Here is a 25,020-nt window from a genome sequence, read left to right as displayed (position 1 = left end):
AGAACTAGAGGGCACAGCCTCAAAATAAGGGGGGGCCGGTTCAGAACAGAGTTGAGGGGGAACTTCTTCTCTCAGAGGGTAAGTGAATCTCTGGAATTCTCGGCCCATTGAAGTGGTGGAGGCTTCCTCGTTGAATATGTTTAAATCACGGGTAGATAGTTTTCTGATCGATAAGGGAATTAGGGGATATGGGGAGCAGGCGGGTAAGTGGAACTGATTCGCTTCAGATCAGCCATGATCTTGTTGAATGGCGGGGCAGGCTCGAAGGGCCAGATGGCCTACTCCTGCTCCTATTTCTTATGTTCTTGTTTATCTTAATGAAAAGTACTCAATTTTCTCAAAAGTCAAAGCAAAATACTGTGGGCGCTGATGATCTAAAATAAAAGCAGCAAGTGCCTTTAAAACCGAGCAGATCTGACAGCATTTGTGGAGAGAAACACGTATTTTCCAACACATGATTTTTATCTCAGCTTTTCTAGCTCTTAACTATTACTGAAGCCTCAGACTACATTCTATTCTAGTCAACATTTGAACCCATAAGGTAGTCTTGATAACTCTCCTACAGAAAAACATCCAAAATTAGATGATATTCTAACTGCATCCTAAGCAATTATTTACGCTTTTGGGATTAACTCTTTGACCCTTTCTATAAAACTTTGAATCCCGTATTTTCTTACACCTTTATTGACCTATTCCCACTGCTCTGTGCCACACATCATTTCTGGGTTATCGTTAACAACTGTGTCAAATACAATCAAATATAAATGGTTATAATAATTAACTTGCATTATTCTCAAAAAATGCCACCATTCTGCCAGATCCTCTCTCCTTGTGACTGTGTCCAGGTGTCACGCACAGAAAAGGAAAAGCAGATTCAGATTCTGGCCGTCTGAAATGGGGCAGCAGAGAAGGTATTTCTCGAGCTGCTTTACACTGTGCTGTAACTCTTCGAATAGTTGTTACAAGATATGGTAAAGGCAGCAGAGGGACTTCACTGAAGCATTCTAAGAGAGGTCGGCGCAGCAACATCTACTGAGAATTGGAAAGCGTAAGAACTCCTCCAGTGATTGGCTGAGTGAGAGTGCTTTTGGAGTTGGGTGGAAACAGGCAGCAGAGGCTACAAGGGAGAGTGCTGATTGGTAAGTAGGAGGTCAGGTAGGTCATTTTTTTCCAACTTGTATCACTTTTTTATGGTTTGAAAATACACATTGTGGTTCCGAATCAGTAAGGGCTGGAATTGGTTCAACGAGGATAAGGAAAGAAGGGCGTAATTAGTGCTAAATTTAAGAACTATTTATTTTGACGCGATTGATTAATTAACACTAGAAATGTCAGTTGGTGGGGTGCAGTGCTCTAACTGTGAGATGTGGGAGGTCTGTGATGCTTCCAGCATTTCGGATGGCTACATCTACAGGAAGTGCACCCAACGGCAGCTCCTCACAGACCGCGTGGTTCAGTTGGAGCAACTGTTGGATGCACTTCGGAGCATGCAGATAGCGGAAAGCATCACAGACAGGAGTTACAGAGACACACCCAAGGTGCAGGCAGATAGATGGGTGACTGCCAGAAAGGGCAGGCAGTCAGTGCAGGAATCCCCCGTGGCTGTCCCCCTCTCTAACAGGTACACCGCTTTGGATACTGTTGGGAAGGATGGCCTGTTGGGGATAAACAACAGCAGCAGCCAGTGCAGAGGCACCACGGCTGGCTCTGTTGTTCAGCAGGGAGGGTCAAAGCACAGGACAGCAATAGTCATAGGGGACTCCATAGTCAGGGACACAGATAGGCGCCTCTGTGGTCGTGAAAGAGATTCCAGGATGGTGTGCTGTCTCCCTGGTGCCAGGGACTGGGATGTCACTGAACAACTGCAGGGCATCCTGAAGGGGGAGGGTTATAAGGCAGAGGTCATGGTACATGTTGATACCAATGACACAGGTAGAAAGAGGGATGAGGTCTTGCATCAAGCATTCAGGCAATAGACTAAGGAGCAGGAGCTCTTGGGTTGTAATCTCTGGATTGCTCCCAGTGCCACAAGCTAGTGAGTACAGAAATAGGAGAATAGCACAGATGAATGCATGGCTTAAGAGTTGGTGCAGGAGGGAGGGTTTTAGATTCCTGGGCCACTGGGACCATTTTTGGGGAAGGTGGGTCCTGTACAAGTGGGACAGTCTGCATCTGAACCAGAGAGGGACTAACGGGACCAACTGTTACGGGTAATGTATTAGCATGGATAGAGGATCGGTTAATTAACAGAAAGCAAAGAGCAGGGGTAAATGGGTGTTTTTCTGGTTGGCGATCAGTGACTAGTGGTGTGCCTCAGGAATCAGTGTTGGAACCGCAATTGTTTACGATTTACAGAGGTGATTTGGATTTGGGGACCAAGTGTAGTGTGTCAAAATTCACAGATGACACTAAGTTGGGTGGAAGAGCAAAGTGTGCAGAGGACGCTGAAAGTCTGCAAAGGGATATAGATAATCTAAGTGAGTGGGCGAGGGTCTGGCAGATGGAGTACAATGTTGGTAAATGTGAGGTCATCCATTTTGGTAGCAATAACAGCAAAATGGACTATTATTTAAATGGTAAAAAATTGCAGCATGCTGCTGTGCAGAGGGACCTGGGTGTCCTTGTGCAGGAATCTCAAGGAGATGGTTTGCAGCTGCAGCAGGTAATTAAGGCGGCAAATGGAATTTTGTCCTTCATTGCTAGAGGGATGGAGTTTAAAAACAGTGAGGTTATGTTGCAGCTGTATAAGGTGCTGGTGAGGCCACACCTGGAGTACTATGTACAGTTTTGTACTTGAGAAAGGATATACTGGCAATGGAGGGGGTGGAGGGGAGATTCACTAGGTTGATTCCGGAGTTGAGAGGGTTGGCTTATGAGGAGAGACTGAGCAGACTGGGGCTATACTCATTGGAATTCAGAAGAATGAGGGGAGATCTTATAGAAACATATAAGATTAGGAAGGGAATAGATAACTTAGAAGCAGGGAAGTTGTTTCCACTGGCGGGTGAAACTAGAACTAGGGGTCATAGCCTCAAAATAAGGGGGAGCAGATTTAGGACTGAATTGAGGAGGAACTTCTTCACACAAGGGGTTGTGAATCTGTGGAATTCCCTGCCCAGTGAAGCAGTTGAGGCTACCACATTGAATGTTTTTAAGGCAAGGATAGATACATTTTTGAACAGTAAAGGAATTAAGGGTTATGGTGAGCGGGCAGGTAAGTGAAGCTGAGTCCACAAAAAGATCAACCATGATCTTACTGAATGGCGGAGCAGGCTTGATGGCCTACTCCTGCTCCTAGTTCTTAGGTTCTTATGTTCTTAACATCCTTGCTGATGGGTTTGCTAGTGCTGTTGAGAAGAGTTTAAACTAGTTTGGCAGGGGAAGGGGACCCAGACTGTTAGCAGAATAGGGACACAGTATAATATAGAGAAGCAATCAGGTCAGAAGGAATACAGCGATAGTAAGTTTCAAGGGAGTAAGACAAAGCTGGAGGGCCTCTACTTTAATGTCAGGAGTATTAAAGGTAAAACGGATGAGTTAAGGGTGAGGTTTGACACGTGTAATTATGACATAATAACCATCACAGAGACGTGGTTGAGTGAGGGGCAGAATTGGCAGTTCAACGTCCGGGATATAGAATCTTCAGGCAAGACAGAGGAGGGGATAAAAAAGGAGGAGGCATTGCATTATTAATTAAGGAGGCAGTAGCTGCAGTGAGGAGAGATGATATCTTGGAGGGGGCATCAAATGAAGCTTTGTAAGTAGAGTTTAGGAATAAAAAAGGGACAGCTACTTTGCTAGGTGTTTATTATAGAACCCCAGATAGTCAGTGTGAAATTGAAGAGCAAATATATGTGCAATTCGCGAGAGGTGTAAAAATAATGAGAGGGCAATTATATTAGGTGATTTCAACTTTCCCAGTATTAATTGTATCACCATCATGCTAAGGGCTTAGATGGAATTGAGTTCTTAAAATGTATACAGGAAACTTTTTAGGTCAATATGTGGAAGAGCCAACAAGGGAAGAAGCTGTGCTGGACCTAATTCTGGGGAATGAAGTCGGACAGGTGGTTGATGTGTTGGTGGGGGAGCATTTTGGTGATAGCGATCACAACATAGTCCAATTCAAATTTTTTATGGACAAAGAAATAGACAAGTTTCAGAAAAAGGTTTAGGATTAGGGGAGAGTAGATTTTAACAAAATTAGGCAGGATCTGGCCAAGGTAGACTGGAACGAGTTACTTGTGGGGAAATCTACACAAGAGCAGGGGGGCGTGTCCAAAGGTGAAATGGGGAGGGTATAGGCCCAACATGTTCCCTCGAGGGTAATAAGAAGCTGTAACAAACCCAGAGAACCATGGATGACCAGAGACATTCAGGATACAATGAGAAGGAAAAGAGGTTTTTAAAAAATATAAGGGGAGTAAGTTTGCAGAGGCATCAGTGGAGCATAGAAAGTGCAGGATGGAGTTTAAGAAATCAATTAGAAGAGCAAAGAGGGGATATGAGAAGGCTCTATCTGATAAAAGTAGGGATAACCAGGGAAAGAGTAGGGCCCATTAAGGACCATGGGGGAAATCTGTGGGTGGAGGCAGAGGACATTGGTAGGCTGTTAAACAAATATTTCACACCTGTCTTCACCAATGAGAATGAGGAGGTAGTTATGGAACTCGGGGAGAGACAGTGAGGCTCTAGAGAAAATTGTCATAGGGAGTGACATGGTATTGGCGCTATTGACGGGCTTAAAAGTGGACAAACCTCCAGGTCTGGATGAATTGTGTCCCAGGCTGTTGTGGGAGGCAAGGGAGGAGAATGCAGGGGCTCTTACCCATATTTTTAATTCCTCCCTGGCCACCGGGGAGGTGCCAGAGGACTGGGGAACAGCTAATGTGGTCCCACTATTTAAGAATGGTTGTAGAGACAAGGTAGGGAACTACAGACCAGTGAGCCTCACATCTGTGGTTGGGAAACTACTGGAGAAGATTCTGAAGGAGAGAATCTATCTCCATTTGGAGAGGCAAGTTTGATCAGGGATAGTCAGCATGGTTTCTTCAGAGGGAGGTCATGCCTACCAAATTTGATTGAATTTTTTCAACGTGTAAATAAGGGTGTGGATGAGGGTAGTTTACATGGACTTCAGCAAAGCCTTTGACAAAGTCCCACATAGAAACCCTACAGTGCAGAAGGAGGCCATTCGGCCCATCGAGTCTGCACTGACCACAATCCCACCCAGGCCCTACCCCCACATATTTTACCCGCTAATCCCTCTAACCTACACATCCCAGGACTCTAAGGGGCAATTTTTAACCTGGCCAATCAACCTAACCCGCACATCTTTGGACTGTGGGAGGAAACCGGAGCACCCGGAGGAAACCCACGCAGACACGAGGAGAATGTGCAAACTCCACACAGACAGTGACCCGAGCCGGGAATCGAACTCAGGACCCTGGAGCTGTGAAGCAGCAGTGCTAACCACAGGGTGATCTCACAAGGTAGATTCATAATTGGCTTAGTGGTAGGAGACAGAGGGTGAGGACAAATGGCTGCTTTAGTGACCAGTGGCGTACCACAGGGATCCGTGCTAGGCCACCCGTTGTTCGTCATTTATAAAAATGACATAGATGACTATGTGGGGGTAGGATCAGTGAGTTTGCCGATGACACAAAGATTGGCCGGGTGGTTAACGGTGAGGCAAAGTGTCTTGGGTTACAGGAAGATATAGACAGAATGGCCAAATGGGCGGGATAAGTCATAAATGGAATTTAACCCTGAAAAGTGCGAAGTGATGCACTTTGGAAGTGTAATTTGACAAGGAAGTGTACTATGAAAGGTCTGACACTAGGATAGTCCTCTTTGAAGGCGGAAAGGTAGGTTAATAGACTGGTGAAAAAGGCATGTGGCACACTTGCCTTTATCAATCAGGGTATAGATTACAAAAGCAGAGATGTCATGATGGAGTTGTATAGAACTTTGGTGAGGCTACAGCTAGAGTTGTGTGTGCAGTTCTGGTTGCCACATTATAGGAAGGATGTGATTGCACTGGAGGGGGTGCAGAGGAGATTCACCAGAATGCTGCCTGGGGTGGAACATTGAAGTTATAAAGAGAGAACAAAGAACAATACAGCACAGGAACAGGCCCTTCGGCCGCCGCTCCCTGGTCCAAACTAGACCATTCTTTTGTGTCCCTCCATTCCCACTCCGTTCATATGGCTATCTAGATAAGTCTTAAACGTTCCCAGTGTGTCCGCCTCCACCACTTTGCTCGGCAGCGCATTCCAGGCCCCCACCACCCTCTGTGTAAAATACATCCTTCTGATATCCGTGTTAAACCACCCCCCCCTCACCTTGAACCTATGACCCCTCGTGAACGTCACCTCTGACCTGGGAAAACGTTTCCCACCATTCACCCTATCTATGCCCTTCATAATTTTATACACCTCTATTAGGTCACCCCTCATCCTCCGTCTTTCCAGTGAGAACAACCCCAGTTTACCCAATCTCTCCTCATAACTAAGCCCTTCCATACCAGACAACATCCTGGTAAACCTTCTCTGCACTCTCTCTAAAGCCTCCACGTCCTTCTGGTAGTGTGGCGACCAGAACTGGGCGCAGTATTCCAAATGCGGCCGAACCAATGTTCTATACAACTGCAACATCAGACCCCAACTTTTATACTCTATGCCCCGTCTTATAAAGGCAAGTATGCCATATGCCTTATTCACTACCTTCTCCACCTGTGACGTCACCTTCAAGGATCTGTGGACTTGCACACCCAGGTCCCTCTGCGTATCTACACCCTTTATGGTTCTGCCATTTCTCGTATAGGAATTTGGATGTGGTTGCGGTGACAGAGACTTGGTTGAAAGAGGGACAGGACTGGCAGCTGAATATTCCGGGGTACAAGTGTTTTAGGCGAGACAGAGGAGGGGCCAAAAGAGGTGGGGGAGTAGCAGTATTAGTTAGAGAGCATATTACAGCGGTGCAGAGGGAGGACAATTCAGAGGGGTCGTGTAACGAGTCACTCTGGGTGGTGCTTAGAAACAGGAAGGGCGCAGTCACTATGTTGGGGGTGTACTACAGGCCCCCCAACAGCCCAAGGGAAGTGGAAGAACGGATATGTCAGGAGATAATGGATAGGTGCAGGAAAAATAGGGTTGTTGTAGTGGGAGACTTCAATTTCCCTCGTATAGACTGGAAATCGCGTAGGGGTGGGAGTCTGAATGGGGAGGAATTTGTAAAATGCGTACAGGAGGGTTCTTTGGAACAATATGTAGATAGCCCGACTAGAGAGGGGGCTATACTGGACCTAGTACTGGGGAATGAGCCCGGTCAGGTCTTCAAAGTTTTGGTAGGGGAACATGTGGCAAATAGTGCCCACAATTCTGTTAGCTTTAGGATAGTGATGGAAAAGGATGAGTGGTCTCCCAAGGGTAAGGTGCTGGATTGGGGGAAGGCTAACTTTAGTGGGATTAGGCAGAATTTGGCAGCTGTTGATTGGGAGAGGCTGTTTGAGGGTAAATCCACATCTGGCATGTGGGAGTCTTTTAAGGAACAGTTGTTAGGACTGCAGGATAGGCATGTGCCCGTAAAAAAGGATAGGAAGGATAGGATTCGTGAACCGTGGATAACCAGGGAAATTGAGCGATTGGTCATAAAGAAAAGAGTTAGGTCCAGGCAGCTAAAAACGGAGGGAGCTCTGGAGGAATACAAAGAAAGTAGGAAAGAACTCAAACGAGGAATTAGAAGGGCAAAAAGGGGTCACGAAATGTCCTTGGCAGACAGGATTAAGGAGAATCCCAAGGCATTTTATTCATACGTTAGGAACAAAAGGGTTGTCAGGGAAAAAATTGGACCTCTCAGGGACAAAAGTGGGGAATTATGCTTAGAGCCCAAAGAAGTAGGGGAGATCCTAAATGAATACTTTGCGTCGGTATTCACAAAGGAGAGGGATGTGTTGACTGGGAGTGTCTCGGAGGGGAGTGTTGACCCGTTAGAGAAAATCTCCATTACAAGGGAGGAAGTGTTAGGTTTTTTAGGGAATATAAAGACTGACAAATCCCCAGGGCCTGATGGAATCTATCCAAGGCTGCTCAGGGAGACGAGACATGAAATCGCTGGGCCTCTGACACAAATCTTTGTCTCGTCACTGGACACAGGTGAGGTCCCAGAGAAATCATAGAAACCCTACAGTACAGAAAGAGGCCATTCGGCCCATCGTGTCTGCACCGACCACAATCCCACCCAGGCCCTACCCCCATATACCTACATATTTACCCACTAATCCCTCTAACCTGCGCATCTCAGGACACTAAGTGGCAATTTTAACATGGCCAATCAACCTAACCCACACATCTTTGGACTGTGGGAGGAAACCGGAGCACCCGGAGGAAACCCATGCAGACACGAGGAGAATGTGCAAACTCCACACAGACAGTGACCCAAGCCGGGAATTGAACCGAGGTCCATGGAGCTGTGAAGCAGCAGTGCTAACCACTGTGCTACCGTGCCGCCCAGAGGATTGGAGGATAGCTAATGTGGTCCCGTTATTTAAGAGGGGTAGGAAGGAAAACCTGGGTAATCATAGGCCGGTGAGCTTGACGTCCGTGGTCGGGAAGTTGTTGGAGAGGATTCTTAGAGATAGGATGTATGCGCATTTAGAAGGGAATAAACTCATTCACGATAGTCAGCATGGTTTTGTGAGAGGGAGGTCATGCCTCACTAACCTGGTGGAGTTTTTTGAAGAAGTGACGAGAATGGTTGACGAGGGAAGGGCCGTGGATGTCGTCTATATGGACTTTAGTAAAGCGTTTGACAAAGTCTCTCATGGTAGGTTGGTGCAAAAGGTTGGATCTCATGGGATAAAGGGGGAGGTGGCTAGATGGGTGGAGAATTGGCTTGGTCACAGAAGACAGAGGGTGGTAGTGGAAGGGTCTTTTTCCGGCTGGATGCCTGTGACTAGCGGTGTTCCGCAGGGCTCTGTATTGGGACCTCTGCTGTTTGTGATTTATATAAACGATCTGGAAGAAGGTGTAACTGGGGTGATCAGTAAGTTTGCGGACGACACGAAAATGGCTGGACTTGCAGATAGTGAGGAACATTGTCAGAGGCTACAGAAGGATATACAAAGAACAATACAGCACAGGATCAGGCCCTTCGGCCCTCCAAGCCCGTGCTGCTCCCTGGTCCAAACTAGACCATTCTTTTGTATCCCTCCATTTCCACTCCGTTCATATGGCTATCTAGATAAGTCTTAAACGTTCCCAGTGTGTCCGCCTCCACCACCTTGCCTGGCAGCGCATTCTAGGCCGCCACCACCCTCTGTGTAACATATGTCCTTCTGAAATCTGTGTTAAACCTCCCCCCCCCTTCACCTTGAACCTATGACCCCTCGTGAACGTCACCACCGACCTGGGGAAAAGCTTCCCACCGTTCACCTTTCATAATTTTATACACCTCTATTAAGTCTCCCCTCATCCTCCGTCTTTCCAGGGAGAACAACCCCAGTTTACCCAATCTCTCCTCATTACTAAGCCCCTCCATTCCAGGCAACATCCTGGTAAACCTCCTCTGTACTCTCTCCAAAGCCTCCAAGTCCTTCTGGTAGTGTGGCGACCAGAACTGGCGCAGTATTCCAAATGCGGCCGAACCAACGTTCTATACATCTGCAACATCAGACCCCAACTTTTATACTCTATGCCCCGTCCTATAAAGGCAAGCATGCCATATGCCTTCTTCACCACCTTCTCCACCTGTGACGTCACCTTCAAGGATCTGTGGACTTGCACACCCAGGTCCCTCTGCGTATCTACACCCTTTATGGTTCTGCCATTTATCGTATAGCTCCTCCCTACATTATTTCTACCAAAATGCATGACTTCACATTTATCAGGATTGAACTCCATCTGCCATTTCTTTGCCTAAATTTCCAGCCTACCTATATCCTTCTGTAGCTTAGACCATAAGACCATAAGACATAGGAGCGGAAGTAAGGCCATTCGGCCCATCGAGTCCACTCCACCATTCAATCATGGTTGATTTCAACTCCATTTACCCGCTCTCTCCCCATAGCCCTTAATTCCTCGAGAAATCAAGAATTTATTAATTTCTGTCTTGAAGACGCTTAACGTCTCGGCCTCCACAGCCCTCTGTGGCAATGAATTCCACAGACCTACCACTCTCTGGCTGAAGAAATTTCTCCTCATCTCTGTTCTAAAGTGACTCCCTTTTATTCTAAGGCTGTGCCCCCGCGTCCTAGTCTCCCCTGCTAATGGAAACAACTTCCCTACGTCCATCCTATCTAAGCCGTTCATTATCTTGTAAGTTTCTATTAGATCTCCCCTCAACCTCCGAAACTCCAATGAATACAATCCCACGATTCTCAGACGTTCATCGTATGTCAGGCCTACCATTCCCGGGATCATCCGTGTGAATCTCCGCTGGACCCGCTCCAGTGCCAGTATGTCCTTCCTGAGGTGTGGGGCCCAAAATTGCTCACAGTTCTGACAATGTTCCTCACTATCTGCAAGTCCTGCCAATTTTGTGTCGTCTGCAAACTTACTGATCACCCCAGTTACACCTTCTTCCAGATCGTTTATATAAATCACAAACAGCAGAGGTCCCAATACAGAGCCCTGCGGAACACCACTAGTCACAGGCCTCCAGCCGGAAAAAGACCCTTCCACTACCACCCTCTGTCTTCTGTGACCAAGCCAGTTCTCCACCCATCTAGCCACCTCCCCCTTTATCCCATGAGATCCAACCTTTTTCACCAGCCTACCATGAGGGACTTTGTCAAACGCTTTACTAAAGTCCATGTAGACGACATCCACGGCCCTTCCCTCGTCAACCATTCTAGTCACTTCTTCAAAAAACTCCACCAGGTTAGTGAGGCATGACCTCCCTCTCACAAAACCATGCTGACTATCATTAATGAGTTTATTCCTTTCTAAATGCGCATACATCCTATCTCTAAGAATCTTCTCCAACAACCTCCCCACCACGGACATCAAGCTCACCGGCCTATAATTACCCAGGTTATCCTTCCTACCCTTCTTAAATAACGGGACCACATTAGCTATCCTCCAATCCTCTGGGACCTCACCCGCGTCCAGTGACGAGACAAAGATTTGCGTCAGAGGCCCAGCGATTTCATCTCTCGTCTCCCTGGGCAGCCTTAGAACATAGAACATTACAGCGCAGTACAGGCCCTTCGGCCCTCGATGTTGCGCCGATCAGTGGTACCAATCTAAAGCCCCTCTAATCTACACTATTCCAATATCATCCATATGTTTATCCAATAACCACTTGAACGCTCTCAACGTTGACGAGTCCACCACTGCTGCAGGCAGGGCATTCCACGCCCTTACTACTCTCTGAATAAAGAACCTACCTCTAACATCTGTCCTATATCTCTCACCCCTCAATTTAAAGCTATGTCCCCTCGTGCTAGCCAACACCATCCGAGGAAAAAGGCTCTCACTATCCACCCTATCTAATCCTCTGATCATCTTGTATGCCTCTATTAAGTCACCTCTTAACCTTCTTCTCTCTAACGAAAACAACCTCAAGCCCCTCAGCCTTTCCTCATACGATTGGATAGATTCCATCAGGCCCTGGGGATTTGTGAGTCTTTATATTCTCTAACAAACCTAACACTTCCTCCCTTGTAATGGAGATTTTCTCCAACGGTTCAACACTCCCCTCCGAAATACTCCCAGTCAACACATCCCTCTCCTTTGTGAATACCGCGCAAAGTATTCATTTAGGATCTCCCCTACTTCTTGGGGCTCCAAGCATAATTCCCCACTTTTGTCCCCGAGAGGTCCGATTTTTTTCCCTGACAACCCTTTTGTTCCTAATGTATGAATAAAATGCCTTGGGATTCTCCTTAATCCTGTCTGGCAAGGACATTTCGTGACCCCTTTTTGCCCTTCTAATTCCCCGTTTGAGTTCTTTCCTACTTTCTTTGTATTCCTCCAGAGCTCCTTCCGTTTTTAGCTGCCTGGACCTAACATACGCCTCTCTTTTCTTTTTGACCAGTCCCTCAATTTCCCTGGTTATCCACGGTTCTCGAATCCTACCCTTCCTATTCTTTTTTACAGGCACATGCCTGTCCTGCAGCCCTATATAGATAGGCTGGAAATTTGGGTAAAGAAATGGCAGATGGAGTTCAATCCAGATAAATGCGAAGTCATGCATTTTGGTAGAACTAACGTAGGGGGGAGCTATACGATAAATGGCAGAACCATAAAGGGTGTAGATACGCAGAGGGACCTGGGTGTGCAAGTCCACAGATCCTTGAAGGTGACGGCACAGGTGGAGAAGGTGGTGAAGAAGGCATATGGCATGCTTGCTTTTATAGGATGGGGCATAGAGTATAAAAGTTGGGGTCTGATGTTGCAGTTGTATAGAACGTTGGTTCGGCCGCATTTGGAATACTGCGCCCAGTTCTGGTCGCCACACTACCAGAAGGACGTGGAGGCTTTGGAGGGAGTGCAGAGGAGGTTTACCAGGATGCTGCCTGGTATGGAAGGGCTTAGTTATGAGGAGAGATTGGGTAAACTGGGGTTGTTCTCACTGGAAAGACAGAGGATGAGGGGTGACCTAATAGAGGTGTATAAAATTATGAAAGGTATAGATAGGGTGAACGGTGGGAAGCTTTTTCCCAGGTCGGTGGTGACGTTCACGAGGGATCATAGGTTCAAGGTGGGGGGGGGGGGGGGGGGAGAAAGGAGGTTTAACACGGATGTCAGAAGGACGTATTTTACACAGAGGGTAGTGGGGGGCTGGAGTGCGCTGCCGGGCAAGGTGGTGGAGGCGGACACACTGGGAACGTTTAAGACTTATCTATATAGCCACATGAACGGAGTGGGAATGCAGGGATACAAAAGAATGGTCTAGTTTGGACCAGGGAGCGGCGCGGGCTTGGAGGGCCGAAGGGCCTGTTCCTGTGCTGTATTGTTGTTTGTTCTTTGTATAGCTCCCCCCCTACGTTAGTTCTACCAAAATGCATCACTTCGCATTTATCTGGATTGAACTCCATCTGCCATTTCTTTGCCCAAATTTCCAGCCTATCTATATCCTTCTGTAGCCTCTGACATTGTTCCTCACTATCTGCAAGTCCAGCCATTTTCATGTCGTCCGCAAACTTACTGATCACCCCAGTTACACCTTCTTCCAGATCGTTTATATAAATCACAAACAGCAGAGGTCTCAATACAGAGTCCTGCGGAACACCACTAGTCACAGGCATCCAGCCGGAAAAAGACCCTTCCACTACCACCCTCTGTCTTCTGTGACCAAGCCAGTTCTCCACCCATCTCGCCACCGCCCCCTTTATCCCATGAGATCCAACCTTTTGCACCAACCTACCATGAGGGACTTTGTCAAACGCTTTACTAAAGTCCATATAGATGACATCCACGGCCCTTCCCTCGTCAACCATTCTAGTCACTTCTTCAAAAAACTCCACAAGGTTAGTGAGGCATGACCTCCCTCTCACAAAACCATGCTGACTATCGTTAATGAGTTTATTCCTTTCTAAATGCACATACATCCTATCTCTAAGAATCCTCTCCATGTCAAGGTCACCGGCCTATAATTTCCCGGGTTATCCTTGCTACCCTTCTTAAATAACGGGACCACATTAGCTATCCTCCAATCCTCTGGGACCTCACCTGTGGCCAGTGACGAGACAAAGATTTGCGTCAGAGGCCCAGCGATTTCATGTCTCGTCTCCCTGAGCAGCCTTGGATAGATTCCATGAGGCCCTGGGGATTTGTCAGTCTTTATATTCCCTAAAAAACCTAACACTTCCTCCCTTGTAATGGAGATTTTCTCTAACGGGTCAACACTCCCCTCCGAGACACTCCCAGTCAACACATCCCTCTCCTTTGTGAATACCGACGCAAAGTATTCATTTAGGATCTCCCCTACTTCTTTGGGCTCTAAGTATAATTTCCCATTTTTGTCCCTGAGAGGTCCGATTTTTTCCCTGACAACCCTTTTGTTCCTAATGTATGAATAAAATGCCTTGGGATTCTCCTTAATCCTGTCTGCCAAGGACATTTCGTGACCCTTTTTGCCCTTCTAATTCCTCGTTTGAGTGCTTTCCTACTTTCTTTGTATTCCTCCAGAGCTCCCTCCGTTTTAAGCTGCCTGGACATAACGTACGCCACTCTTTTCTTTTTGACCAATCCCTCAATTTCCCTGGTTATCCACGGTTCTCGAATCCTATCCTTCCTATCCTTTTTTACAGGCACATGCCTATCCAGTCCTAACAACTGTTCTTTAAAAGACTCCCACATGTCAGATGTGGATTTACCCTCAAACAGCCTCTCCCAATCAACAGCTGCCAATTTCTGCCTAATCCCACTAAAGTTTGCCTTCCTCCCAATCCAACACCTTACCCTTGGGACACCACTCATCTTTTTCCATCACTATCCTAAAGCTAACAGAATTGTGGTCACTATTTGCCACATGTTCCCCTACCGAAACTTTGAAGACCTGACCGGGCTGAAAGGTTGGATAGGCTTAGGTTGTTTTCTCTGGAGCAGAGAAGACTGAGGGATGACCTGATCGAGGTGTTCAAGATTATGAGGGGCATGGAAAGGGTGGATAGGGAGCAGCTGTTCTCCTTCATTGAAGGATCAGTTATGAGGGGTCACAAGTTAAAAGTGAGAGGTGGGAGGTTCAGGGGGGATTTGAGGAAAAACGTTTTTACTCAGAGGGTGGTGATGGTCTGGAATGCACTGCCTGGGAGGGTAGTGAAAGCGGGATGCCTCATATCCTTTAAAAAGTACCTGGATGAGTACTTGGCACGACATAACATTCAAGGCTATGGGCCACGTGCTGGCAAATGGGATTAGGTGGGCAGGTCAGGGTCTTTCATGCGTTGGTGCAGACTCGATGCGCCGAAGGGCCTCTTCTGCACTGTAGTATTCTGTGATTCTGTGAAGAAGTCTTTTTCTTTAATGCTCATCTTAATGTGCTTAGAATATTCTTGTTTTAGCAATTGGTGTCAATAGAAACTCAGTAAGTTACTATGATTAAAGCATTTCCAAATGAATTTCAAAAAAAAAATTAGTTTAAAATACAACCAAATAACAAAGTAGCAGTTCCCGGATTAACCACTCGGAGTAAGTGGCAGGTAAACTAGCAAGATACTTAAATAAAACAAATAGTAATACATGTGCTCTGCACTTGGCACAGAGGCTTCCAGTTCCATTGGAAGATCCTGGAGTGGGGGACAGGTCCTCCTTGAAAGACTTTGGTCCCTCCAGTGATGCATGTGGAGAATGAAGTTGGAAGATGTGAAAGCCATTTGGCTTCATTTCAATAGCATCTGCAGGTTGAGTTGCATAGCTCCCAACCACAAGCACAGAGCTGGAAATGCTAGGTAAGGTTAAAAAAAGAGACACCCAGAGTTCCCAACCCTTTCTCCTGGAGTTCTACCCACATAGCTGCTTTCCTCTCACTAATGACAAAGCTATGGAAGATTGATTAGTAAAAACAAACGCAGCAAACACTTGTATAAAGACCTTCAGAATGGCATGTTATCCCGCTGTGTGTCATTTGGACTTTTCCAATTCCACATTTACACACAGTTTTGAGAAGTTAACTAGCTAAATTGTGACTTACCCTCTAGAAATTCAATCTCAGCTTCTTCAGTCTTAATGCACACACTGTTAAACATCATGGTAGGTCCATCACTCCTTTTGACTGTATTGGTAGACAGACTATGCAGAACACTTGTCTTCCCTGCACCGTTAAGACCAACTACAAGAACTTGCTTCATGCTTTCCTCATCCTTTAAAAACAAAGTTTCAATTATGTAAGACAACAGTCAAAAGTAAACTTGTTCTTCTGCAAAGTCTTTAGAAGTGGTTTCCACCATAGCAACTCACCTAGTATAGATTAATATTCTGTCCATGTTATCAGATCAGAATGGGTACTTTAAAAAAGTCCACTGCTGTCAGTGCCCAGGACAGATATAACACAACTGAATTTAAGATCTATTTTTTACAGCTGGGGAAGCAGTTATAGTTCAGTGTTGTGGTTAACAATCTATTCAATGGATTCTGCTAATGTACTGTGAATGGTTATGATGCCATCAGGAATTAACCTCTCAGGGCAGATGGGTGATGGCGTGACTTGAATAGCTACGGTCAGAATTTGAGCTGTTCTTCATGTTCCACTTGTGGACCAAGTGGCCACGTCTTCTCTGGACCATTCTCAAGGTCTTGAGGGTTGCCCAAACTTTCCGTGTCAGGGTGAAACCGAGAACTCCACCACTCAGAATACTGACCAGGTTGTGGTTGGTGATGTTTTGGTGAATGGAAGATGAAACTCTCTCTCTTCGTCTTCAGAAGCCTTACCACCCGCCCATAATCCTTTGAAGAATTTCTATAATTTGTTTTCTTCTCAACAATAACCTGCTCCCAGTTATTGACATCAACTGGTGGAAAGTAGAAAATGAAAATTTAAGATTGATAATGCAGAGAGTGATTACCATATAGAACAGATTACTTTAGTAGAAGCATGGGCGGCACAGTGGGACAGTGGTATGGGTGGCACAGTGGTTAGCACTGCTGCCTCACAGCACCAGGGACCTGGGTTCAATTCCAGCCTCAGGTCACTGTCTGTGTGCAGTTTGCACATTCTCCCCGTGTCTGCGTGGGTTTCCTCCGGGTGCTCCAGCTTCCTCTCACAGTCCAAAGTTGTGCGCGTTAGGTTGATTGGCTATGCTAAATTGCCCCTTAGTGTCAAGGGTACTAATAGGGTAAATCCGTGCTTACCGGGATAGGGCCTGGGTGGGATTGTTGTCGGTGCAGGCTCGCTGGGGTGAATGGCCTCCTTCTGCACTGTAGGGATTCTATGATGTTATGATAAGTGCTAGAATCATTTAAGAAACAATTAAGGTAGACAAGTCCCCAGGGCCTGATGGGATATACCCCAGAATACTGAGAGAGGCAAGGCTGCAAATGGCTGGGGCCTTGTGAGAAATCTTTGTATTCTCACTGGCTACAGTGAGGAAGATTTCAGAAGATTGGAGAATAGCCAATGTTGTTCCATTGTTTAAGAAGGGTAGCAAGGACAATCCAGGTAATTACAGGCCGGTGAGCCTTATGTCAGTGGTAGGGAAATTATTGGAGAGGATTCTTCGAGACAGAATTTACTCCCACTTGGAAATAAGTGGACGTGTTAGCGAGAGGCAACATGGTTTTGTGAAATGGGGGTCATGATCACTCACTTGATCGAGTTTTTTGAGGAAGTGAAGATGATTGATGAGGGTAGGGCAGTGGGTGTTGTCTACATGGACTCCAGTAAGGCCTTTGACAAGGTCCCTCATGGCAGACTGGTATAGAAGGTGAAGTCGCATGGGATCAGACGTGAGCAGGTAATACGGATATAGAACTGGCTCGGTCATAGAAGACAGAGGGGAGCAATGGAAAGGTGCATTTCTGAATGGCGGGCTGTGACAAGTGGCGTTTCTCAGGGATCAGTGCTGGGACCTTTGCTGATTAGTAAGTTTGCAGACGACACAAAGGTTGGTGGAATTGCGGATAGTGATGAGGACCGTCGGAGGATACAGCAGGATATAGATTGGCTGGAGACTTGGGCGGAGAGACGGCAGATGGAGTTTAATCCGGACAAATGTGAGGTAATGCATTTTGGAAGGTCTAATGCAGATGGGAAATATACAGTAAATGGCAGGAAGAGTATTGATAGGCAAAGGGATCTGGGTGTACAGGTACACAGGTCACTGAAAGTGGCAACGCAGGTGGAGAAGGTAGTCAAGAAGGCATACCACATTCTTGTTTAAAAATGGAGTTCAAAAATTGGCACGTCATGTTGCAACTTTATAGAACCTTAGTTAGGACGCACTTGGAATATAGTGTTCAATTCTGGTCGCTACACCATCAGAAGGATGTGGAGGTTTTGGAGAGAGTACAGAAAAGATTTACCAGGATGTTGCCTAGTACTAGCTATGAGGAGAGGTTGGAGAAACTTGATTTGTTCTCACTGGAACAACGGAGGTTGAGGAGCGACCTGATAGAAGTCGACAAGATTATGAAGGGCATGGAAAGAATGGATCGTCAAAAGCTTTTTCCAGGATGGAAGAGTCAATTACTAGGGGGCACAGGTTTAAGGTGCGAGGGGCAAGGTTTAAAGGAAACGTACAAGACAACTTTTTTTTACACCGAGGATGGTGGGTGGCTGGAACTTGCTGCTGGGGGAAGTAGTGGAAGCAGATACGATAGTGACTTTTAAGGGGCGTCTGGACAAATACATGAATAGGATGGGAATAAAGGGATATGGTCCCTGTTAGCGTAGGGGGTTTTAGTTCAGTCAGGCAGCATGATCGGTGCAGGCTTGGAGGGCTGAAGAGCCTGTTCCTGTGCTGTGATTTTCTTTGTTCTAAACAAGTCCTTCATCCCTCGAATCAATCTAGTGAACTTTCTCTGAACTGCCTCTAATGTATTTACATCCTTCCTCAAGTAAGGGAACCAAAACTGTATGTGGTACTCCAGATGCAGTCTCACCAATGCCCTATACTTGCAACAGCACTTCCCTACTTTGATACTCTATTCCATTTTCCTTCCTTATTACTTGCTGCACCTGAATACTAATTTGCTATGATTTATGCATGAGGACACCCAGATCCCTCTACACCAAAGCATTTTGAAGTTTCTCTCTGCTTAGATAATAAGTTGTCTTTTTATTCCTCCGGATAACCTTACACTTATCCACGTTAAATTCCATCTGCCAAATTTTGGTCCACTCACCTAATCTATCCATTTGTAAGTTTCTTATTTCCTCAATGCAATTTACTATCCCACCCATTTTCATGTAATCTGCAAATTTGGCTAAAGTACCTTCTATCCCTGTATCCAAGTTATTATTACAGATTGTAAATAGTTGGGGCCCAAAGACTGAACCCTGTGGCAAACCACACACCACTCAATACAGCTTGCCAACCAGAAAAAGATGCATCTATCTCCATTCTCTGCTTTTTGTTGGTTAGCCAATCCTCTATCCAAGCTAATATATTACCCCCAACTCCATGGGATCTTACCTTGTGAATTAATCTTTTGCACAGCACCTTATCAAACATCTTCCTGAAGTCTAGATACACTACCTCTACAGGATCCCCATATTCACTTTGCTTGTTACATCTTCAAAGAACTCTAGCGAATTAATGAAACACTATCTGCCCTTCATAAAACCATGCTTACTGTGATGGATTGCATTTTGACTTTCCTAAGTCCCATTACTGCTTCCTTAGTAGCGGATTCCTACAATTTCCCAATGGCAGTTTGTTAAACTGACTAGTCCAGAGTTTCCTATTTTCTGCCTTTCTCTCTTTTTGAACAGGGGTATAACATTTGCCTTTTCCCAATCCATTGGAACCTTTCCAGAATCCAGGGAATTTTGGAATATTATAACCAATGCCTCCATTATCTCCGCTCCCACTTCCCTTAAGACCCCAGGACAAAGGTCATCAGGCCCTGAGGTCTTGTCTACTTTTAATCCTTTGTTTGCACAGTACTTTTTCCCTAGTGATAGTGATTATTTTAAGTTCATCCTTTCAACAACCTCTGCATCACCTGTTACTATTGGGATGGTTTTAGTTTCCTCCACCATGATAATCGAGGCAAAATGTTGATTTAGTGTTAAGATCCAGGACAGAGACTCCAAAGTGTTTTGTGAAGTTAGCCTAGACCCTAGTTTGTTTTGGCAAAGATGAGCATAGGTGTTTCACTCCAGGTATGATTCAAGTGACCCACTGAGAAGCTTTTATCAAGCAAAGTTTATTTAAGACCACAGTTAGAATATAACAAAAAGAATTGCATAACTTTTACCAATTACAAGACTTAAACATAGAAACATAGAAGAAACATAGAAAAACTACAGCACAAAACAGGCCCTTCGGCCCCACAAGTTGTGCCGAACATATCCCTACCTTTTAGGCCGACCTATAACCCTCCATCCTATTAAGTCCCATGTACTCATCTGGAGTCTCTTAAAAGACCCTATTGAGTTTGCCTCCACCACCACTGATGGCAGCCGATTCCACTCGCCCACCACCCTCTGTGTGAAAAACTTCTCCCTAACATTTCCCCTGTACCTACCCCCCAGCACCTTAAACCTGCGTCCTCTCGTAGCAGCCATTTCCACCCTGGGAAAAAGCCTCTGAGAGTCCACCTGATCTATGCCTCTCAACATCTTATATACCTCTATTAGGTCTCCTCTCATCCTCATAGAAACCCTACAGTGCAGAAGGAGGCCATTCGGCCCATCGAGTCTGCACCGACCACAATCCCACCCAGGCCCTACCCCCACATATTCACCCGCTAATCCCTCTAACCTACGCATCCCAGGACTCTAAGGGGCAATTTTTAACCTGGCCAATCAACCTAACCCGCACATCTTTGGCCTGTGGGAGGAAACCGGAGCACCCGGAGGAAACCCACGCAGACACGAGGAGAATGTGCAAACTCCACACAGACAGTGACCCGAGCCGGGAATCGAACCCGGGACCCTGGAGCTGTGAAGCAGCAGTGCTAACCACTGTGCTACGTCTAACCACTGTCCTACGTCTCTCCAAGGAGAAAAGACCGAGCTCCCTCAGCCTATCCTCATAAGGCATGCCACTCAATCCAGGCAACATCCTTGTAAATCTCCTCTGCACCCTTTCAATCTTTTCCACATCCTTCCTGTAATGAAGCGACCAGAACTGAGCACAGTACTCCAAGTGGGGTCTGACGAGGGTCTTATATAGCTGCATCATTATCCCCGGACTCCTAAACTCAATCGCTCGATTGATAAAGGCCAGCACACCATACGCCTTCTTAACCACCTCCTCCACCTGCGGGGCCGATTTTGGAGTCCTATGGACCCGGACCCCAAGGTCCTTCTGATCCTCTACAGTACTAAAAGTCTTTCCCTTTATATTGTACTCCTTCATCCCATTTGACATGACACAGTATAATTCCTAGCAGCTCCAGTCAGTAGTCTCACAACACCAGGTTAAAGTCCAACTGGTTTATTTGGTAGCACGAGCTTTCGGAGCGCTGCTCCTTCGTCAGGTGAGTGCAGGATTTGTTTCACAAACAGGGCATATATAGACACAAGCTCAATTACAAGAAAATGGTCGGAATGCGAGTCTTAACAGGTAATCAAGTCTTTACAGATGCAGATAATGCGAGCGGAGAGAGGGTAAAGACTTGATTCCAACCATTATCTGTAATTGAGTTTGTGTCAGTCAATATTTGAGGCCGAATGCATATTGCACAATGCATAATTGCATAATGCACAATATAGGTCACGGGCATTCGGCCTCTGATATTCGGGTAAGCGTTCTCCAAGGCGGCCTTCGCGACACATGACGGCGCAGAGTCGCTGAGCAGAAACTGATAGCCAAGTTCCGCACACACGAGGATGGCCTCAACCGGGATATTGGGTTCATGTCCCACTATTTGTAACCCCCACAGAGTTTCACTGGCTGTCTTGTCTGGAAACAATACACATCTTTTTAGCCTGTCTTGATGCTCTCTCCACTCACATTGTTTTGTTTCTTAAAGACTTGATTAGTTGTAAGTATTCGCATTCCAACCATTATTCATGTAAATTGAGTCTGTGTCTTTATATGCTCTGTTTGTGAACAGAATTCCCACTCACCTGAAGAAGGGGCTTGCAGCTCCGAAAGCTTGTGTGGCTTTTGCTACCAAATAAACCTGTTGGACTTTAACCTGGTGTTGTTAAACTTCTTACTCTGAGCTCCATGCAGCTTCTGAAAAACTTAACTAAAACTGGATTTCTCTGTGAAAACATTGCTGTCCCTAGTCATATGACCTGACTTGTCATTCACCCCGAATCAAGCTCTACTCTGCCATCCCAGGGGAACACTAAGAACATAAGAAATAGGAGCAGGAGTAGGCCATCTCGCCCCTCGAGCCTGCCCCGCCATTCAATAAGATCATGGCTGATCTGAAGTGGATCAGTTCCACTTACCCGCCTGATCCCTATAACCCCTAATTCCCTTACCGATCAGGAATCCATCTAACCGTGATTTAAACATATTCAACGAGGTAGCCTCCACCACTTCAGTGGGCAGAGAATTCCAGAGATTCACCACCCTCTGAGAGAAGTTGTTGTTCCTCAACTCTGTCCTAAACTGACCCCCCTTTATTTTGAGGCTGTGCCCTCTAGTTCTAGCTTCCTTTCTAAGTGGAAAGAATCTCTCCACCTCTACCTTATCCAGCCCCTTCATTATCTTATAGGTCTCTATAAGAACCCCCCTCAGCCTTCTAAATTCCAACGAGTACAAACCCAATCTGCTCAGTCTCTTCTCATAATCAACACTCCTCATCTCTGGTATCGACCTGGTGAACCTTCTCTACACTCCCTCCAAGGCCAATATATCCTTCTGCAAATAAGAGGACCAATACTGCACACAGTATTCCAGCTGCGGCCTCACCAATGCCCTGTACAGATGCAGCAAGACATCTCTGCTTTTATATTCTATTTATACATTAAAACAACAGAACACTGCATTAGTTCAGAGTAAAACAAACATGATGTCAATTATATTGCATTAGTAACAATAAAGGACACTGGCTGCAGACAACATGGCTCCGACAAAATTCCAGGGACTGCTAGAACATACTGCAGCGAAACATGATTAAAATACATTTCTTAAATGCACATATTGTCATATTAGTAGAGAATCATAGAATCCCTACAGTGCAGAAGGAGGCCATTCGGCCCATCAAGCCTGCACCAACAGCGATCCCACCCAGACCCTATCCCTGCTAATTTACCCTGCTGATCCCCTGACACTAAGGGGCAATTTAGCATGGCCAATCCACCTAACTTGCACATCTTTGGACTGTGGAAAGAAACCCATGCAGAGAACGGGGAGAACGTGCAAACTCCAGACAGACAGTCACCCAAGGCCGGAATTGAACCCGAGTCCCTGGCGCTGTGAGGCAGCAATGTGTACTATCAACTGCACTGCAGCAATTCAGCAAAGATCCTTAGACAGCACCTTCCAAATCCATGACACTTCCATCTAGAAGGACAAGGGCAGCAGGTACATGGGAACACCACCGCCTCGAGGTTCCCCTCCAAATCACTCAACATCCTGACTTGGAATATTTATCACTGTTCCTTCAGTCCCTGGGTCAAAATCCTGGAATTCCCTCCCTAACCGCATTGTGGGTCAACGCACAGCACGTGGACTGCAGCGATTCAAGGCAGCAGCTCACCACCACCTTCTCAAGGGCAATTAGGGATGGGCAATAAATGCTGGCCAGCCAGCGACCTTGTCCCACGAATGAATTATTAAAAAATGCTCCACTCACCTGAAGGAGCAGCTCCAAAAGCCCGTAATTCCAAATAAACCTGTTGGACTTTAAGCTGGTGTTGTGAGACTTCTTACTGCGCCCACCCCAGTCCAACACCAGCATCTCCACATCAAAACAATACTGCGGCTACTTTGATTCTTGTTTGTAATTGATAAAAATTCTTGCTGTTCACCAACAATATTCTTCATTAACATTTATTTATAGAAGTTCCGAGTGGCTCATTTCAATCCCAGCCAAATTCCAGGGACAAATTTATGGGTCGTGAAGCTGATTTAACAGCGGAGGGGCCAGAGAGAGAAACCCCCCATAACCATCCACAACCCCCGATCCCACCCCCCGGACACTCGCCGCCGCCCCGCTCTCATCCCCGGGGACGGTTTAGACTCCAGGCCGGGGTCTGGGCCTCACCTCCGCTCCGAGCGTCGGCCTCCGCTCCGCGAACAGCCGCTCCCAAGCCACATAAATGATGCCGCCGACCAGCGCCACGGCCACTCCGAGCAGCCCGGCCCGGTAAACCTGCTCCAGCATCCCGACAGCGGCAGCTCCCCGGCCCGAGTCCGCGACAGGCGGCAGCGCCGCCCAAGGGCCGCGGGGGGAGGAAGCGGCCCGGCCCCAGACCCCGGCAGCGCCCTCTGTGAGCGGCCTCACCGCATTGTGATCCGCTGCAGCCGTCAGTCAGCGGCCCGGGGCCCCAGCCGGGCCCGGGGCAGGATAGAGCTGGGGGCCCCGAGCCACAGCCCGGCCCGGAGCCCGGGATGGCGCCGGGTCGCGGGCTCCAGTCGCCGGGGAGCCGGTTCAGGTTGCTGTCCAGTTTCAGCCCCAGTTTTGACGGGTTTATTCTGGGTGAGTCAGAGCAACAGAACCGACCCCAATTCACACAATGGTGATGGGCAGGCGGCCATTTGGCCCATCGGGTCTGCTGTGGAAGGGTCATTGGGATCTGAAACGTTTTCCAGAATTCTCCAGTCTCGCTGCCACTGCAAGCGGGAACGGAGAACCCGGTGACCGGCCTGGACTGAAGTGCAGGACCTCATGGGTAATAATTTCTGGACCACTACTGGTGCCAGTGAGAGTAGGAATGGGAGGATGAGGCGGGTGAATGCCTGGCTTGAGAGCTGGTGCAGGGGGCAGGGATTTAGATTTTTGGATCATTGGGATATTTTCTGGGGAAGGGCTGACCTGTTCAAGAGGGACGGGTTACACCTTTGGGGGGGGGGGGGAGGGGATACTAACATCCTGGCGGGGAGATTTGCTAGAGCCACTCGGGAGGGTTTAAACTGGGGGGTGGGACCCAAAAAGCAGTAGGGAGATAGAAGAGAAGATTGAGGACAGCACAGAAATTAAATGTGGTGAATCTGGATTTCAGCAAAGCGTTTGATAAGGTTCCCCATGGTAAGCTTTTGCAGAAAATACGGACACATGGGATTGAGGGTGATTTAGTGGTTTGGATCAGGAATTGGCCAGCTGTAAGAAAATAGAGGGTGGTGGTTGATGGGAAATATTCATCCTGGAGTTCAGTTACTAGTGGTGTACCGCAAGGATCTGTTTTGGGGCCACTGCTGTTGTCATTTTTATTAATGACCTGGATGAGGGCGTAGAAGGATGGATTAGTAAATTTGCGGATGATACTAAAGTCGGTGGAGTTGTA

At 46.8% G+C, this 25,020-nt stretch overlaps 1 protein-coding gene across 1 annotated transcript in view; it reads right to left on the bottom strand.

Annotated features, from left to right (window-relative positions):
* LOC144484591 (ADP-ribosylation factor-like protein 9) overlaps positions 1 to 24,434 on the bottom strand; it is a 31,245-nt gene extending 6,811 nt beyond the window's left edge. The window contains exons 1-2 of the mRNA XM_078203094.1: positions 23,781 to 24,434; positions 15,640 to 15,808 (exon numbers count right to left, since the gene is read on the bottom strand). Coding sequence (XP_078059220.1) covers positions 15,640 to 15,808; positions 23,781 to 23,900 — 289 coding nt within the window. The 5' untranslated portion in view covers positions 23,901 to 24,434. The remainder of the gene's footprint in view (positions 1 to 15,639; positions 15,809 to 23,780) is intronic.
* Between the last annotated feature and the right edge of the window lie 586 nt (positions 24,435 to 25,020).

Source organism: Mustelus asterias, chromosome 1 (genome assembly GCF_964213995.1).
Source record: "Mustelus asterias chromosome 1, sMusAst1.hap1.1, whole genome shotgun sequence".
NCBI classification, from domain to species: Eukaryota; Metazoa; Chordata; class Chondrichthyes; order Carcharhiniformes; family Triakidae; genus Mustelus; species Mustelus asterias.
This window is presented reverse-complemented; position numbering and strand designations above follow the sequence as displayed.